At 36.6% G+C, this 19262-nt stretch overlaps 2 protein-coding genes and 1 pseudogene across 2 annotated transcripts; all 3 read right to left on the reverse strand.

The window, feature by feature from the left end:
* Positions 1 to 9801: 9801 nt before the first annotated feature.
* On the reverse strand, positions 9802 to 11200 carry LOC7494274 (uncharacterized). The gene is given in 3 exon segments (XM_006379208.3): positions 9802 to 10691; positions 10896 to 10986; positions 11115 to 11200. Coding segments are annotated over 3 exon segments (927 nt in total). The 3' UTR covers positions 9802 to 9941.
* A 298-nt stretch (positions 11201 to 11498) lies between these two features.
* LOC18102155 (probable aquaporin TIP3-1) lies at positions 11499 to 12568 on the reverse strand (annotated as a pseudogene).
* Positions 12569 to 15947: 3379 nt separating this feature from the next.
* On the reverse strand, positions 15948 to 17591 carry LOC7463976 (uncharacterized). Its single transcript, XM_002312949.4, has 3 exons — positions 17426 to 17591; positions 17230 to 17311; positions 15948 to 16888 (listed from the first exon to the last, which is right to left on the reverse strand). Exons 1-3 carry the CDS (start codon positions 17506 to 17508, stop codon positions 16133 to 16135), a joined length of 921 nt encoding a protein of 306 aa, XP_002312985.4. The 5' UTR covers positions 17509 to 17591; the 3' UTR covers positions 15948 to 16132.
* Between the last annotated feature and the right edge of the window lie 1671 nt (positions 17592 to 19262).

Below are 19262 nucleotides of genomic sequence, written 5' to 3' on the forward strand. Positions count from 1 at the left end.
TATATGTTAGTGAGAGGAGAATGGAAGAAACGGTGGTTGGGTCTACTTCTAGTGCTAGCAACGTGCATGAAGCGGTAAATGACAACACTAATCCTTACAGAAATATTGTTATGAATGCAATGAGAATGAATCAAGGTAATGTCAGTCAATGTCCAATCGTAGAAGAAGAACCTAATGTAGATGCAGCTAGGTTTTTTGATTTGTTGAAAGATTCTGACGAACCATTATGGGATGGCTGGACGAACAACAGTAAATTATCGGTCGTAGCACAGGTGTTCACCATAAAGTCAGATCACAGGTTGAGTGAGGCCGGGTATGACAAGATTATTGAATGGGCAAGAAGCATTTTACCTGAAGAGAACAGGCTGAAAGAGAACTTCTATGCTGTGAAGTCCATGATGAAATCCCTCAGTTTAGGATACCAGAAAATTGACATGTGCCCTAACTTCTGCATGTTATACTACCTTGAAAATGCTGAGATGATCGAGTGCATGACATGCAGGCATTCCCGTTACAAACCTAGAACTGGCAGGGGAAAGACTCTAGTGGCATATAAAAAACTTAGATACTTCCCGATCACACCTAGACTGCAGAGGTTATTCATGTCACCAAGGACTGCTGAGCACATGACATGGCACCAAGCACGCCATGCGGTTGATGGAGTGATGGTTCATCCTTCTGACGGCGAAGTGTGGAAATGCTTTAACAGTGTTCATCCTCACTTTTCAGCTGAATCAAGGAATATGCATCTTGGGTTGTTTACAGACGGATTCAACCCATTTGGGTCATTTGCTGCTCTTTATTCTTGTTGGCCAGTCATACTCACAGTTTATAACTTGCCACCGGGAATGTGTATGAGGCCGGAGTTCATGTTTTTATCTACTGTCATACCCGGTCTAAGCAGCCCGGGGCGGAATATAGATGTTTGTCTTCAACCATTGATTGATGAGTTGGCGCAGTTGTGGTCCTCCGGAGCTCTGACTTATGATATATCGAGGAAACAAAATTTCCTTATGAGGGCGGCTTTGATGTGGACTATCAATGATTTTCCAGCTTATGAAATGCTTTCTGGTTGGAGCACGCATGGGAAACTCGCATGTCCATACTGCATGGAAAACAACAAGGCATTCACGCTAACAAATGGAGGTAAAGCTTCTTTTTTTGACTGTCACCGTCGCTTCTTGCCACTTAATCACAGGTACAGAAAGAACAGAAAAGATTTCTTTGTTGGCAGAGTTGAAAAAGATGTTGCATCCCCGCGTCATTCTGGTGAAGAATTGCATGATGTTGTCTCAGAGTACGGTGACATTGTGTTTGGCCTTCAATCAGGTAAGCAAAAGTTTCATGGTTTTGGTTTGACCTATAATTGGGTAAAGCGAAGTATCTTTTGGGAGCTTCCTTATTGGAAGACCAATCTGCTCCGCCATAACCTTGACGTCATGCACATCGAAAAGAACATGTTTGAGAATATTTTCAACACCGTCATGGATGTGAAGGGGAAGACAAAGGACAACATCAAGGCTAGATTGGATATAGCTTTATACTGTAACCGTAAAAATATGGAGTTGGTTTATGATGAGTCACGGGTCGCAAAACCAAGAGCAAGCTTCGTGTTAGAGAAAAACGAACAACTGCTAGTCTACAAATGGCTTAAGAGTCTGCGTTTTCTGGATGGACATGCATCGAACATATCAAGGCTGGTTAATATAGAGGACTGTAGATTGTATAGAATGAAGAGTCATAACTGCCACGTGTTTATGCAAACACTCATCCCATTAGTTTTTCGTGATTTGTTGCCAAAGGGAATATGGGATGCACTCACGGAGATCAGTCATTTCTTCAGAGATATATGCTCCAGCAAGTTGAATGTTGATCACATTGAGAGGCTTCAAACGAATATCATCGAGACACTATGCAAACTTGAGATGATATTCCCTCCATCATTTATGACTCAATGGAGCATCTCCCTATACATCTACCGTTCGAGGCAAAAGTTAGAGGACCGGTCCAATATAGATGGATGTACCCATTCGAACGATTAGATATTACAGTTGCAATGTAATTCATATATAAAAGTATTTTATATGTTTTTCTTAATTGAAAATACTTGATTAATATTTCAATGAAGGTACTTGTTTAATCTCAAGAAAAAGGTTAAGAACAAGGCGCATGTTGAGGCTTCGATATGTGAGGCCTATATTGTTGAGGAGATCTCAACATTTACCTCGTACTATTTTGAACCTCATCTGAGAACGAGAATCAATCGTGTTCCACAGCATGATGTTGGCGGTAAAGTGCCTTCCAGTGGGAACTTGTCAATATTCTCCAATACTGGATGACCCACACCTAAAAATGCCGTAAGAGGAAGATATTTGTCGAAAATAGAGTTCAAACAAGCACACAACTATGTTCTATTTAACTGTGATGAGCTGAGACCTTTTATTTAGTAAGTTTATACTAATTAAACTTTGTTAGTAATATACTGTTAATTATATATTGTAATATCATACACTCATCATCACTTGTAGGCAATATCGATAATATTTGCTCTCCAATAACTCACAGCTGACCGAATCCCAGATCTTTCAATTACAAGATGAACAGTTTGCCACGTGGTTCAGAACACATGTAAGCACTATCACAAACTCATTCTAGCTTGCAAAATTACTGTACGTATGCATGTCATTACGAGATTCTCGTTCATTTACTGTTTATTGATGTACATTACATACAAGGTTTATCAAATAGGAAGGAGTGCGCCTAAGTCATTGTCTTCACTAAGCCTGGGGCCTGAAAGAAAATGTAAGTGCTACAACAGGTATTTTGTCAATGGATATGTTTTCCATACTGAAGAATACGGGTAAGGAAAAAAGACATACAACAGCGGTGTTTGTGTTAAGGGATCCACTAGTAGTGAGTTAGAAGTTGACTACTATGGTAGATTAGAAGAGGTCGTCGAACTGCAATATCATAACGAACAGAATAGAGTGTTTTTATTCAAATGTTATTGGTATGACATGACTGACAGAGGAATCAGAGTTGATCCGCACTATGGTCTGGTCAAAATCAACTCAAAAGCTAGACTCCGCAACATAAACGATGTCTTTATTTTCACAAAGCAATGTCAACAAGTTTATTACACATACACCCCTTCATTTAGAAAGGATCGATCAAGAGTGGATTGGTTGTCCGTTTTAAAAACGAAACCCCGGGGTCGTGTCGAGGTTGTTCAGGATGAGAACGAAGACACAAGTGTGCGAGATGAAGTCTTTCAAGTTAGTGAGCTGGTTGAACCATATCGAGTTGCTCCTTCTATTGAATTGGAAGAAAATTCAAATTTTCGTGTTTTCGATGATAGTCTTGTTGACGTTGACGCAGAGGAGTTCAATGTTGTTTTGAGCTCTAGCGGACAAGCAAATATGGATGAAGAAGACGATATCCATATTGAAGATTGCGATGAGGGTGATGACAATTCAATTGATGACGAAGAAGAAGAAAATTCTGACTAACAATCAAATTTAAGCCCTGTGTAAAACCCTTTCTTTCATGTAATTTAGATTATGGATGATATATTTTGTAACACGAAATATTTATTACTTGAAATAATTACTTGAAATGCCACAATCACGAAATGATTACTTGAAATAATTATAGATCATGGATGATATCGACGTCCATACCGACGGCATTTTACAGAGAGTTTGAAAATAATTACTTGAAATGCCACAAACACCAACGTCCATACCGACGGATTAAGTCCGTCGGCATTTCACAGAGAGTTCGAAAATAATTACTTGAAATGCCACAAACACCGACGTCCATACCGACGGATATAAGTACGTTGGCAAGTTGTCGGCGGTTCAATTTTACCGACGACATTACCGACGGACCGCGCGAATTCTAAAGGGTTGTGCATTAAATGCATCTCTGACCGCGTCAGTTCGCCGACGGAATTACCAACGGACCACGAAAAATATGGAGGGTCATTAAAAATTTTGGTGCGAAATTCAAAAAATACCGACGGATTTTTGACACGTTACCGACGGAATAAATTAAAATAATAATTAATTTTATATCCGTCGGTAAAACTGCCATATAAGTTCCAGCGACCGCCCCTTTAGTTCATTTTTTCTTCTCCTCAGCATTTCACCGATTTTCTCCTTAGTTTTTCACCGATTCTTTTCCTCTCCGTTCTTCAAAGGTTTCACCAGCAATCTCTAGCAATTTTTCTCGTGAATCTCCATCAGTTTAAAAGGTATGTATGTTTTTTGCTTTAAGGGTTTTTTTTTGCTATTTGTTTTTGGTATGTTTTTTGTTTTGGTGTATTTTTTGTGATGTAGATAAAGTCTATAGTTTTTTTTTTTGCATAATTCATTGCTAAAGTCTATAGTTTTTTTTTTGAATTTATTGAATATTTTTTATTGTTGTATTGGCATAATTATTATTAGTTAATTTGTTGAATATTTATTGTTAATGTTGAATTTACCATAGAATTAGTAATTGAATATGTTTGAATAATTATTAATTTTACTCTATTATTGCATGATTTGTGTTTAATGTTTTGCATTTATTTTGATTGTTATTCTAGAGTTTTTTTTTTAATTTATTGTTTTGTTGTATTGGTATAATTATTGAATAATTTTTTGAATTGTAATTGTTAATGTTGAATTTACCTTAGTATTAGTAATTGAATATTTTGGAATAATTGTTAATTTTACTCTATTATTGCATGATTTATGTTTAATTTTTTTCAATTAATTTTAATTGTTAGTCTACAGTTTTTATTTATTTATTGAATATATTTTATTGTTGTATTGGCATAATTATTGAATAATTTGTTGAATTGTAATTCTTAATGTTGAATTTACCTTAGGATTAGTAATTGAATATGTTGGAATAATTAGTATAGATTGGGTCAATTGGTTGTGGCTTTTGTTAATATGTGCAGGTTTGTGGATTTGGGTAGTATCCGGTATAGGGGAGGTGCTGTCGAATTTTTTTTTAACATTTGAATTTAATTATATAATTATTTGTATAAAATTATGGAGATGCGTAGAATGAAAACCAGAGCTGGTCGCTCACGTACGGTCGCAGCTAGTTCGTCTAGCAGCGATGATGATATTTCCTTAGGTGCCTCTCAAGAAGAGGCACCTACACCACCTGCGCTGTCAACCAATGCTGCATCTTCCAACCTGCAGAGGCGGCGTGCCTTCGCAGCGGAATCAATTACCCGCAAGTACGAGGCACAGTGGAAGGACGACCTTTCAATGTAAGTTTGTTAAGGTTTAATTTTTTTTAAAAAAAAATTACAACATAATTTATGAAGTAATCACTATTTAATTTATTTCATTTATTTTCAGGTTCACAAACATTGAGGCCGCCCGAGTAATATCATCGGCGTTTAAATCGTCGATGGAGATTCCATTGTTTCAATGGAGTCAGTTATCCAAGCATCCTGAATGGATACCTCAAATCAATGCATGGTTTGGCAGATTTCAGGTTGGTGTTAATTTATAATTTTCAGCTTATTTCTAATAAATTATTAATATAAATGTAAATAAATTATTGTTTTTATTTAAACTTGTTTATTTATACACAGCACAAATTCTGCTGGGACAGTGAGCATAACACCGTTGTGAGGAGGGTGTGGAAAAATCACGCGGCAACTAGGTAAGATCGAAAAAAATACAAGATTTTTTTAGACTAAAATTTATGTTTCAAAATGTAATTTTTGGTTGCGTGAAGTAGGTTGCGTGATTTTTGGTATGAAGCACAGAAAAGGGAAAAAAAACCGCGAGGGATAGGGGTTTCCAAGGCTGGAACGATGTTGCGGTTTAGAGGGATTTCAAACCGATATACATCCCGGAAGATATATGGTCGCACTATCTTGAGCACGTGACGTCTGAGCAGTTCACACGACGCTCACAATCCGGTGCTGGCAACCGGAATCGGCCAATTCATGGCTCGGTGACAATGCACACTGGCAGCTCCGTTCCGTTTGCTGCACATGCGAAACGGATGGTAAGATTAATTTAAATGAAATATATCGTTAAATTAAGTTGTTGTTAATATATCTTTTTTCATTATAGGCTGCATCTCTTAGACGTGAGCCGAGCCTGATGGAGCTGTTTATGGAGACGCACGTGCAGAGTCAAGACCGCCAAAAGGGGGCGCAACAGTTCATTGTTAACCGTGCTCAACATTTCGTGGTATGTTTGTTCGACCATTTTATTTTGTAAGTTATTATGTTTATTGAATTGAATATGATGATTACTTTTTTTTTTTCAGGAGACCTATAATAATCGGTTGAGGGAGAGATACGGGGACGATATTTTGACCCATCCGGAATTCGATCCGGATTTGTGGATGGAGGTTGGCTCGTCAGGTGGACCCGATAAAAATCGGGTTTACGGGCTCTCCAACACTACGGCCGACAACTTGCGGTCGACCCGTAGTGTTTCAACCGTTGGGAGCTCCCAATCAATATTGAGCTCCCAATCTAAGGAGTTCGTGGCCTTGCAGCAACACACCGCTCAGCTCACCGACAAATACGACCACCTATCAGCGGAGTACGCACAACTCAAAGCGTCTCATGCACAACAAAGAGCGGAGTCTGAGCAAATCAAAGCGTCTCAAGCACAACAAAAAGCGGAGTATGAACAACAAAAAGGCGGCTTATGAACAATAAAAAGCGGCTTATGAACAGCTTCGCGAAATGGTTATGAACATGGCAAATAGTGGAACATGTGCGCCTAATCCTTTTTAGCCGTATAACCACCAGCCTCCTCCTCCAGGATCTCCTCCTCCTCCTCCAGCTCCACCTTTATATTAATTTGTAATAAACATTATTTACCTTTAAAACTTCATTTAATATTTTTTTTGAAACATATTCAGTTTTAATGAATATTATTTAACTTTGATTTTTTTTTTATGTTTAATATAAATTTTATTTGCATAATTGGTTTGTATTACAATTAATTTATATAGTTTTATATTATATATCCTAAATAATTTTTTAAAAACAAATTTAGATAAAAAATATTACCAAGGATTTTACCGACGGATTCATTCGGTCAGTATTTTAAACACTCACCGACAGACTTACCGACGGAATTAATCCGTCGGCATCTAACAGTAGCTGCCACACTTACCGACGAATTTACAGACGGATATATTCGGTCGGTATTTCATACACTCACCGACAGCTTTACCGACGGTTAGTAGCCGTCGGTAAATCACGATATCACCGACGGACTAAAAATCCGTTGGTATATTTCAAGTGGGAATCTTTTTTTTTTGCGCGCAAATTCCGTCTGTAAAACCATCGGCAAATGGTTTTTTTGTTTTGCCGACCGATATAGCGACGGAATGGGGAATCACCAACGAAAGGAAAGCCGACGGACGTAATCCGTCGGTGATGATGTCGGTAAAAAAATCACTGACGAACTTCTAATCACACACCAATGGAATTTGTCCGTCGGTAAAACTGTGAAATCTTGTAGTGGAGTGCCGGACCTAAACATCTAGCTGGGTTCATCCCAACTCCGGCATAGCCTTTGGTTGTGGTCACTGTTGTCGAGATGAACACGAGAAGGCCCACTACCAGCCCAATAAAATAATGAGGGACTCGCATAGAATCATGGAAAAATATCTTGCAAGTATTGGGTTCAAACCTATTAGAGATGAAAAATGGGTCTGCGCGCGTTGCCTGAACCCAAATATGTTGGTCTTGGGATGCGCTCCCGAGCTCAAGTTCACGGGGATGCTGGGGTGCACGCCCAGCTTGCTGGGCATGTCATGCCCACAATGGGTGTGCACCCAATTAAGCGGACGCCCTGTATGGACTTGAGTTTCTTGCCTTAGCTCATGTTCTCTAAGGAGTTAGACTTGGGCTACAATAAATACCCGAATCTATCTTTTTCAGATTCTCTATTGTATATTGAGATCAAGCTTAGTACCATGAGTATTTTTAAGATTTATTTTGAGATAATTTTTTAGGTTTGTTTTGAAAGGATTTTGAGGGTATATTTTATTTCAACCTATCAAATACAATGCATCTTCGAGCGAGCGAAAAACCAATTCACTCGAAGAGTTTTTTATTTTTTAATCAAAACTCACTTTGACGTTACCATATTTCCGAATGAAGAGTCCAAAATACGTCTTCCATTGTTTTGAAGGAAGGTGTGTGTATATATATATATATATATATATATATATATATATATAATGCATCTTCGAGCGAGCGAAAAACCAATTCACTCGAAGAGTTTTTTTATTTTTTAATCAAAACTCACTTTGACGTTACCATTTATGCTTTCTTAGATATAATCCTAACATTTTTGCTTGCTTAGATCATTTTCCACCATGACATAGTATTCCACTGGCAAATTGAGCAAAGGTGGTATAAATATCTGTTGTGGGTTGATTAAGAAAAAAATTGTAAGCATGCGGTTGTTTTAAAGTGTTTTTTTAATAATAAGATTTTTTATTATGAACAAAAAATTTGATATATATATATATATATAATAAAATATTTCAAGAATTAAATACATTAATAAATATTAAAAAAATTGTTAACTAAATTAGAAAGCTAAATTTTTTTTAATTACATGGTAACAAATTTTTTATAAACAAAGCAATAGTTGAATTCCATTAAAATAAAATAATTTGTCAAGATAATTCCTCATTTTTTTTATTAATATTTTTAACTTTAACTAATTTTTTTACTGTGTTATTTATTTAATAAATAACTAACCCATGTTAAAATTTTTTTTGCAATTTCAAGCTTTTAGGTGTTTATTTTTATGGCTCAACCGTTCTTCTTAAAAACAAATGATTTTTTTTTGTTTTAAATAATTTTTTATTATATTTTTTTTATTTTGATATACTGATATTAAAAATAAATTTTAAATAAAAATAAAAATATTATTTTAATACATTTCAAAATAAAAAATACTTTAAACAAACAATCATTGTTAAATGCTAATCACTACCTAAGATCCTCAACAACCATGCTTTTCTTTCAATTCGATTTCAATTTTTCCCATTCTATTGTATAGAAGCTTTATTTATTTATTTATTTATTTTATAATCATCGTAGAAGCCTTTTCCATTATATATTACCACTCTTTGATACTTTCCTTTCCTTGTATTTTTAAATAAAAAAAAACCCTGTATGCAAAATTTTGTTTACCCTTTTGTTATCATTTTCCTATGAAGAACTATGTGTGTCCTATTGCTTATGATCAAAATCCTTCAGGCCTTCAACAATTTTTCAATTACAGTCTTCAGCAATTTTTCAGTTACACACTGGGATTTTTATCTAAGCTGGTCCATTTTTAAGTCTAAAAATGACTTCATCTACTATTCCAGCAGACGACAAGTGAGCATAACAATGTTGAGGGTTGCAGAGGCTGAAAACCAAAAGGAAAGAAAGAAACAGAGAACAAAGACGTTTTGGCTGCTAACTTTCCAATGCAGTTTTATTATTCTAATTGTCTCATTATCTCTCAATGAAGAAACAGAAGGAATACATATACACGTATCAAGGCTGACGAGTCAGCCTTTCCCATGCAAAAAGAAATTATTCCCACACCATGCAAAAGGAATTAGGTTAACTGAGTGGTTATGAAGAAAAAGAATGTATAACTGACTATAGCTGAAAAACGAGGAAAACTAATCATCCTTTTTCTTATAACAACTTTACATCCTCCTCCTTATTCTTTAACATAATCATCTTTAACAATATTGAAAAAAAAAAAAACTATAATTCGTTAATTCTACGATTGAAATGAGAGATCATTCTTGAATCAAGCATAATAATAAATAGCATTAATAGGACGGACATGGTGATCTTATTACATCAATCATTACTGAAGATAGTCACAATCAAATTTAAAATCTAAAAAATAACATGAAACAAAGATTTCTACTTAATGCTTTTATTCAATAGTGTGGGCAAGTTGGCGTGGAATGATCTTCGTGTACACGGCGAAGGCCACGCATGCAACAGCTGGTCCAACCCAAAACACCCAATGCCCATTCCAAAGATGACCTCCTCTTACAATCGCCGGACCCAAACACCTAGCTGGGTTCAGCCCTACCCCTGCATAACCTTTCGTAGCAGTGACTGTGGTGGAAACAAACACGAGAAGGCCTATGACTATTCCCCCGATGATGAAAACACCAACTCGGCCTATGCCCTTGGCTTGGCGATGATCGAAGGCCATCCACACTGAGGCAAAAAGAAACACAAACCCACAAATTATCTCCAGCCAAAGGGCCTGGTTTGTCTCCAAGCCTATCACAGTCGGCCCATGTGGCCCTGGTGCAACAATTGTGAGGGTACAGCCTCCGAGTGAATATGTGTTTTCAATTTCGCTGTTTACCACAGCTTTCAGTGCCAGGGCACCAAAAGTGGCACCAACGCACTGGGCCAATATGTAGACAAAAGTTTTTGAAAGGGAAATAAGGCCAGTTAAGAAGGCAGCGAAGGTGATAATAGGATTGATGTGGCCACCAGAAATGGGAAAGGTAGCTAGTAGGAGAATTGTGATAATGATGGCAACAAGGGTTGACAGTATAAGGTTGGGCATGTTTGTCCCTGTCTGAATCGTGGAAATCACTATGGTGTCCAAAGCAAAAACAAGAACAGCTGTTCCCAATAGCTCTGCTACTGATGCTCTCCATACCTGAGCAAACAAAAGATTATTTGCATGGTAAGGCGTTGCCCTAAAAATTCGACATGCTACTTCTGTAGTTCTGAAGACAATAATAATATTTAGATCTCCCGCACCAACTTATAATACAATTTCAATCCGCATGAGCCCATAAATCCATGTAATAATTTATCACTTGCAAGATATATTTTGTTAAGAAGTATGCTATATAGTTACCGTCAAAGAGAGAAGGTCTTCTATGCCCAATATTTCTCTCAATATTGTAATTTGCTTAGTCTTCCCTCCCTCGTTCTTAAGTGCCTCTGCCCTGCAGAATTATATGAAAAACAAAAGGCTAATTAGCTCCAGTGACTAGCAAAATCTCAGGACATTACAAACTGGAAGTGAGAGAGAAAAAAAAAAAAAAGAGAAAGAAATACGAAGTTAGGCACTTGCATTGGCGTGGTGGCAAAAGGTTGGATTCTATTTCCACTGTAGAGGCTTTCTTCGTCCGGAATAACCCCTGCATATTATCCAGCCATCGTTCTCTTCTGTTGCATGTCTCCTCTTTGAACTCTATAAATATATATAGCCAGAAACGAAATAAAAATAATTTTCCTTGAGCCATAGGCAACTCAATATTATACCCTTTTTTTTACTTTTCTTTATCACATTGGTCCAACTGGAATATTTAATTCCAGATGATGCAATACACCTATTATAAAACTAAATAGATAAATTAAGTTTTGATATATAAAAGTGAGTCCATAAATATCAACTAGCTATAAAAAGAAAGAAAAAGAGATCGAAGAGCCTGAACTTGATATATAATTTCATGGATCAAGATTTAATATCATCTAGTAGAAAGAAAAGTACAAAGGTAAAGGATGGCAAACATTTCTTCGTCGCCATGGTTTTCAGGACCAGGACGTCTGCCTCGACACTTTCTTCTAATGTTTTATTAAGAAAGCCAATTTTCCAAAAGAACCCTATCTGTAAAACATCAAGTTCGTCATCTCCCCTCATCATGACGTCCCTGTAGGCAAGGTCAGAGTGAATCCATAATAAACAATACAAGCAACAAAAGGTCCCACCCAGAATACCTAATGGCCATACCATAATCGGCCTCCTTTCAGTAATGATGGCCCTAAACACCTTGCAGGGTTCAAGCCCACACCAGCATATCCAGCTCTTCCCGTTACAGAAATGGACACAAAAAATGCAAGTGCCATTGCCCCTGCCAGTATACCACACACCATTTGTAAGCCTAGCTCTTTGCATCTTCTCTTGTCAAATGCCACGGTTACACTAACAAATAGCACAATAAATGTGCATGAGAATTCTAATATAAATGCATTTGTAGGGCTTATCCCTTCCCCATTTCCATCAATCATGCACCCACCCAGGGAATATTTTCTTCTGCATTTTTGTCCATTACACTCTTGATTTCTAGATAAGCCACGATTGAGCCTACACATTGAGCCGACACATAAAACAAGACACGGACAGGAGTTATAACACCTTCAAGGGCAGCAATAAATGTGAACACAGGGCTCATGTGACCCCCTGATAGAGGGACCGTGGTCAACAGGAAGAAGAAGGCAATGACGAAGATTGCAAATGGGATTAGAAACTTGGGCTCGGCAGTGGTTAATTCCAGGCATGAGATTATGGAAGTGGTTAATGTGAATAACAGGCAAGCTGTTGCTACTAGCTCAGTTAGCGTTGCCCTCCACATTTGGAAAAATGAAGGCACACGATAACAGTTGCAAATTAATAATCCTATTTTTGCTAGAAAATTATAAAGAATAACTAGTAGTCACTGATATAACACTAGACATTTGATAAATCAAGCAGACCTCTGATGAAAAGATTTCATGGGCACCAACGGAATTCAGTACTTTTATCATTATGGATTTTTTTTCTTTCAAGTCTGTTGCTTCGCAACCCTAGAGCGATTTTGAAAATTCTTGTTTACCATCATCTTGGTGGTGTTGGTGGATGACCACGTCCATTTGGACTTCAATTCCAGGAAAAGTATGAAAGCTCCCTACATGTATGAAGAACTAGGTTGCAAGGAATATATGCAGAATAGTTCATTAAAAAATAGGATAAAACAAAATAAATTGACAAAATCAAGAGGAGGGCTATTGTCCTTGCCATTGGAGGTGGGTTAAGTGACTTGATCTATCGGCCATGTCCCGAGTGAAAAGTCCAAGGACATTCTACATTAAAATCTTAAGGCTTTGATACAAACAAAAAATGTTATGGTTAAATTATGAGCTAAGGTGATAGGATATCCATTATGAAAAACTAAGGATTCTTTTGGATAATGATTAGATATATCTTGCATACAGCCAGATCTCTAATGAGAGGCAAGGTTGCTCTGATACCTTTACTACCTGTTGCCATTGCTGAAATATAATTTCATCACAGGATATAAAATTCAGGATCAGTTGCAAGTTCTATCAATAGTGTGCAAAAATCTGCATCCTCTTTGATTTCGTTTGAACTATATACTAATTTCTTGCTAGGTTTAGCCAATTAATATTTTTTTTCAATTCATACTGAAATTAACTCGTTGTCCGAGTTGTAAACATTTTTAGACTGTTTAGGTCAACTCGTGGTGCCATAAGTTTTTTAATAACTATATACATCAATGTGAAAAGATTGATATTATAGGATAAGTTTATTTGTTGGAATGAATACCGCTAGAGAGGTCTGAAAATACTAAATATCATTACATTTATTAAGAACAACTAATATATAGATATAGTGGTGTAACCCGATCTTAAGATCAAACAGGCTTGTACTTTTAAAGCGTGTTCTAATTTTAACATCAAACAGACATGTTTGAGAGTTTTTTTTATTTATATTCTTAGGTAATTTTTAACTAGAAAAAACATCAAATTAATTTAATTTTTTTAGTATTTATAATAATTTTGATGTACTAATATTAAAAATAAAAAAAATCTAAAAACTATTATTTTCATATAAGCAACGAGTTATTAATAAAAACATCATACACCCCAACCCCCCTAACTACAGAACATTGTGCCCATGAAACGACAAGAGACGTATTATTACATTGACAGAGACGACAACATGATGCACCGTATAAAAGCCTCTCTATTTTGATTCTGCTCCAAGAAGGTGTTCCCGTGAAATCATCTTGGTGTAGAGAGAAAACGCCACGCTGGCAACTACAGACCCAACCCAAAGCACCCAATGCCCCTTCCACAGATGACCACCTCTAACGAGTGCCGGACCTAAACATCTAGCTGGGTTCATCCCAACTCCGGCATAGCCTTTGGTTGCGGTCACCGTTGTCGAGATGAACACGAGAAGACCCACCACCAGCCCAATAAAATAATGAGGGACTCGTATAGAATCGTGGAAAAATATCTTGCAAGTATTGGGTTCAAACCTATTAGAGATGAAAAATGGGTTTACGCGCGTTGCCTGAACCCAAATATGTTGGTCTTGGGATGCGCTCCCGAGCTTAAGTTCACGGGGGATGCTGGGCATGTCATGCCCACAATGGGTGTGCACCCAATTAGGCGGACGCCCTGTATGGACTTGAGTTTCTTGCCCTAGCTCATGTTCTCTACGAAGTTGGACTCGGGCTACAATAAATACCCGAATCTGTCTTCTTTGGATTCTCTATTGTATATTGGGATCAAGCTTAGTACAAGGAGTATTTTTAAGATTTATTTTGAGAGAATTTTTGAGGTTTGTTTTGAAAGGATTTTGAGGGTATATTTTATTTCAACCTATCAAATACAATGCATCTTCGAGCGAGCGAAAAACCAATTCACTCGAACAGTTTTTTTATTTTTTAATCAAAACTCACTTTGACGTTACCATATTTCCAAATGAAGAGTCCAAAATACGTCTTCCATTGTTTTGAAGGAAGGTATGTGTGTGTGTGTGTGTGTATATATATATATAATGCATCTTCGAGCGAGCGAAAAACCAATTCACTCGAGGAGTTTTTTATTTTTTAATCAAAACTCACTTTGACGTTACCATATTTCCGAATGAAGAGTATATAAAGGGAAAGATTCCAAAAATGTCATGCCAGGTGCCAAATTCAACCAGCACGTGGGATCATAATGAGAATATTGAAACATAATATATGATTGAATATCGTAATTATAATATTTATGCTTTCTTATATATAATCATAACATTTTTGCTTGCTTAGATCATTTTCCACCATGACATAGTATTCCACTGGCAAATTGAGCAAAGGTGGTATAAAAGTGTTTTTTTAATAATAAGTTTTTTTATTATGAACAAAAAATTGATATATATATATATATATATATATATATATATAAAATAAAATATTTCAAGAATTAAATACATTAATAAATATTAAAAAAATTGTTAACTAAATTAGAAAGCTAATTTTTTTTTAATTACATGGTAACAAAATTTTTATAAACAAAGCAATAGTTGAATTCCATAAAAATAAAATAATTTGTCAAGATAATTCCTCATTTTTTATTAATATTTTTAACTTTAACTATTTTTTTTACTGTGTTATTTATTTAATAAAAAAAATAACCCATGTTAAAAAAAAAGTTTGCAATTTCAAGCTTTTAGGTGTTTATTTTTATAGCTCAACCGTTCTTCTAAAAAATTAATTTTTTTATTTGAAATAATTTTTTATTATATTTTTTTATTATCAGATCTCTAACGAGAGGCAAGGTTGCCCTGATGCCTTCACTAGCTGTTGCCATTGCTGAAATATAGTTTCATCACAGGATATAAAATTCAGGATCAGCTGCAAGTTCTTTCAATAGTGTGCAAAAATCTACATCCTCTTTGATTTCGTTTGAACTATATACTAATTTCTTGCTAGGTTTAGCCAATTAATATTTTTTTCAATTCATACTGAAATTAACTCGTTGTCCGAGTTGTAAACCTTTTTAGATTGTTTAGGTCAACTCGTGATGCCATAAGTTTTTTAATAACTATATACATCAATATGAAAAGATTGATATTATGTAATAGGTTTTTTTGTTGGAATGAATACCGCTAGAGAGGTCTGAAAATACTAAATATCATTACATTTATTAAGTACAACTAATATATAGATATAGTGGTATAACCTGATCTTAAGATCAAACAGGCTTGTACTTTAAAGCGTGTTCTAATTTTAACATCAAACAGACGTGTTTGAGATTTTTTTATTTATATTCTTAGGTAATTTTTAACTAGAAAAAATATCAAATTAATTTTATTTTTTTTAGTATTTATAATAATTTTGATGTACTAATATTAAAAATAAAAAAATCTAAAAACTATTATTTAATTTCATATAAGCAACAAGCAACGAGTTATTAATAAAAACATCATATACACCTCATCCCCCTTAACTACATAACATTGTGCCCATGAAACGGCAAGAGACGTATTATTACATTGACAGAGACGACAACATGATGCACCGTATAAAAGCCTCTCTATTTTGATTCTGCTCCAAGGAGGTGTTCCCGTGGAATCATCTTGGTGTAGAGAGAAAACGCCACGCTGGCAACTACAGGCCCAACCCAAAACACCCAATGCCCCTTCCACAGATGACCACCTCTAACGAGTGCCGGACCTAAACATCTAGCTGGGTTCATCCCAACTCCGGCATAGCCTTTGGTTGCGGTCACTGTTGTCGAGATGAACACGAGAAGGCCCACTACCAGCCCAATTATTGAGCAAAAAACAACTCGGCCCAGGGCTATGGCTTGCCGCCTGTCAAAGGCGATATATATCGAAGAAAATAGGAAGACAAATGTACAAATTATCTCCAGCCAAAGGGCCTGGCCCGTTTCGAGCCCTATAGCAACAGGCCCACTTGGTCCTGGTGCAACAATTTCTAGAGTACAGCCTCCGAGTGAAAATGTTTGCTCTATGGTGCTATTAACCACAGCTTTCAGAGCTAGTGCACCTAGTATGGCTCCAATACATTGAGCCAAGATGTATATGGCGGCGCGTGAAACAGTGATAAGGCCTGTAAACATAGCCGATAAAGTGATGGCCGGGTTGATGTGGCCGCCGGAAATGGGAAACGTGGCTAGGAGGAGAATTGCAATTGTTATGGCTATTAAGGTTGCCATTATAAGGTTTGGTGTTTTGGTTTGGGTCTCGTAGGAGGAAATTACGATAGTGTCCATTGCAAAGACTAGGACTGCTGTGCCAAAAACCTCTGCCAAGGATGCTCTCCACACCTGATAACACCAATTTTGTATGTTAGTTGCTGCCTCTGATTAAATGGTAAGGTTCCGAGGACCCAGATAATTTAATTTAAAAGACATAAGAAGAAGCAGCTAAGTTTACACAGGAAGAATTTCAAGCAAACCCAGATAATCTTGGGCTAGCCATCTTACTACCGTGAACCCCAGCAAACCCGCCATGTTTACTGGACTAGTTCGCTCAGGGCCGAGGGCTGAATTTAGGCATTGGAAATTAGATTATTCAATCGGGTTAGTAACCTAAAACGCTTTGTGAAGCTTGACCAAGGAAATTAGTCAGATGCAAAGGTAAACTGCACAAGCCTGAAGGTACTAACATTCAAAGAAACAAGTTCATCCAAGCCCAGAATCCTGCTCAATGCAGAGGAATCTCGCTTCCCTCTCTCAGTTTTTGACGGCCTGCAAAATGAAATGATTTATCTTCTAGTCAACATGAAACCAACCCTCAACAAACTAATAGTTAAGGTTAAGGTTAAGAAGCAAACCAGAAATTTAAGACATTCTGACTCTTACCTTGGCGTAGAGGCAAAAGGTCGGACCTTGTTCCCTCCATAACCAATTTCTTCATCCTGAACAACTCCTGCGTTTCCTGCCATATTTTCACTAACTTTCTAGCATCATATCTTTGTAACAACACATACACATAATATATAACCAAGATTAAACTGTACGAAATGGTGGTTGGATAATAATATCTGTATAGGTCTATCACTTTTTCTCTCAACTACTCCTTTTTTCCCCTTCAACAGCATAATCGGCTACAATGCAACTTCACATTTATTACACATAGATATCTCTGGATAGCCTTATGGCCCTTATCACATGCCTTTCCAATAATCCATGAACCAAAAATACAAATCAACTTGCAAATTAGAGTAACTGTGGTACCAAAGGTCAACAACATGTAGGGATAATCCTTGCACTGTTGCGCTGAGCACATTAAAGCTATGCCGTTGGCTTTTAATGTTATTGTTGAGAATGTGAATGAGCAGGTCTAGAAATGTCAGAGAAAATGTCCACTTGTTCGAAAGAAAAAAACAGGATATATCATATTCATAGACCAGAAACCAACCTTTTCTGCCTTTGGCACTGTGAGAATTCCCTAGTCATGACTATTATATGATGGCACTGGTATTTGTAGTCTTGATACTTGTGCACGTAAACCAAGTAGTTGCTCCTGTTTCAATTGCCTGATAAGTTGGGAAAGCGAAATTAATCGTGTTTGTGAGATTCAATCAGTGTCTAACAACTAATCTCAAGTTATTAATTCTTCAAACGAAAATCTTGGTTATATATTTAAGAGTTGAAGTTCTAGGGCTGTAGTAGCTAGTAAGTAAACAGAATAGGGAAGCGGCGGAAGTGAATGAATATATAAATAGATAAGTAAGTGTGCATGCACCTTTTCCTGCGACGTGCACCCTTCTGAATTGGGGTGATTTGTATATTTCTAACAGTGAGAAGGGTGCGCAAAAAAAAAAACCTCAAACCAGACCCTGCTTCTGTCATCCTTACGTTGGTATGTCCTCGCATAATAGTCCAGCGCGAGCAACTCTATATCTGACAATTCAGCTCCTCCAGAATATCTTGCATCACTGCGTCACAGTGTTTGCTCATTTCTCTCTTAAATCAGCATTAATGCCTGGCAAGATAGTTTTGAATTTTTAAATTCTCGAAAGAATTACTGGCTGGCTGGCTCTAGGAATTCCTTGATTCATAAACTATGTTTCCGGTTTGAGAAATTCTCTTTGTACAGTAGTCATGTTTTTCAGATAGAATAAGAGTGCCAAATACTGAGCAATTCATAATATTTGCAAGATACGATTATATGTTTCTCTAATCTTGCTTCCATCAGCGCTTATAGATAATCCTGAAGAATATGGTCTAAGGAACCATTTGAAGTTACAGAATCATGGAACAGTGAACTGCTGTTTCAGGTTGTCAACACACTGTTCTTTTAGGTTATGTCCTCATACATGGGTCATCAAGTGCAGCATAAATGTCGACCTAAAAGAGGAGATTGAGATAATAGGAGTTTTAAATAAACAAGAATATCTCTCTGATCCCCCAATGTTTTCCATGAACACTACTACAAAATGGAATGACAAGGGTTTTATGAGCCGAACAGTACTGCTTGGGCATCTTAATTGCAATTTCTCCATCTATTATAAGACAATCAGTATCTTCCAAAAGTTAACGAAGAATCTTCAAATTTGTCCTCCTCCATGGACTTTGGCCAGTTTAGATTAGAATATGCGCGCATGCTCGATTGATATTTCCAATGATTGTTAGTTAATGCCATCCATGTTGTTGTGAGTACTGACTACACTTATGATGGCACCAGATGGAAATT

This window comes from Populus trichocarpa, chromosome 9, assembly GCF_000002775.5.
Source record: "Populus trichocarpa isolate Nisqually-1 chromosome 9, P.trichocarpa_v4.1, whole genome shotgun sequence".
In the NCBI taxonomy this organism is placed as follows: Eukaryota; Viridiplantae; Streptophyta; class Magnoliopsida; order Malpighiales; family Salicaceae; genus Populus; species Populus trichocarpa.

Excerpts from the sequence above, each read along its gene's own strand:
- LOC7463976 (XM_002312949.4), bottom strand. The coding sequence starts at position 17,508 with ATGGCAGGAAACGCAGGAGTTGTTCAGGATGAAGAAATTGGTTATGGA. Across the intron at positions 17,312-17,425 it reads CCTTTTGCCTCTACGCCAAG|GCCGTCAAAAACTGAGAGAG; the intron begins GTAAGAGTCAGA and ends TTCATTTTGCAG. Across the intron at positions 16,889-17,229 it reads ATGAACTTGTTTCTTTGAAT|GTGTGGAGAGCATCCTTGGC; the intron begins GTTAGTACCTTC and ends TGGTGTTATCAG.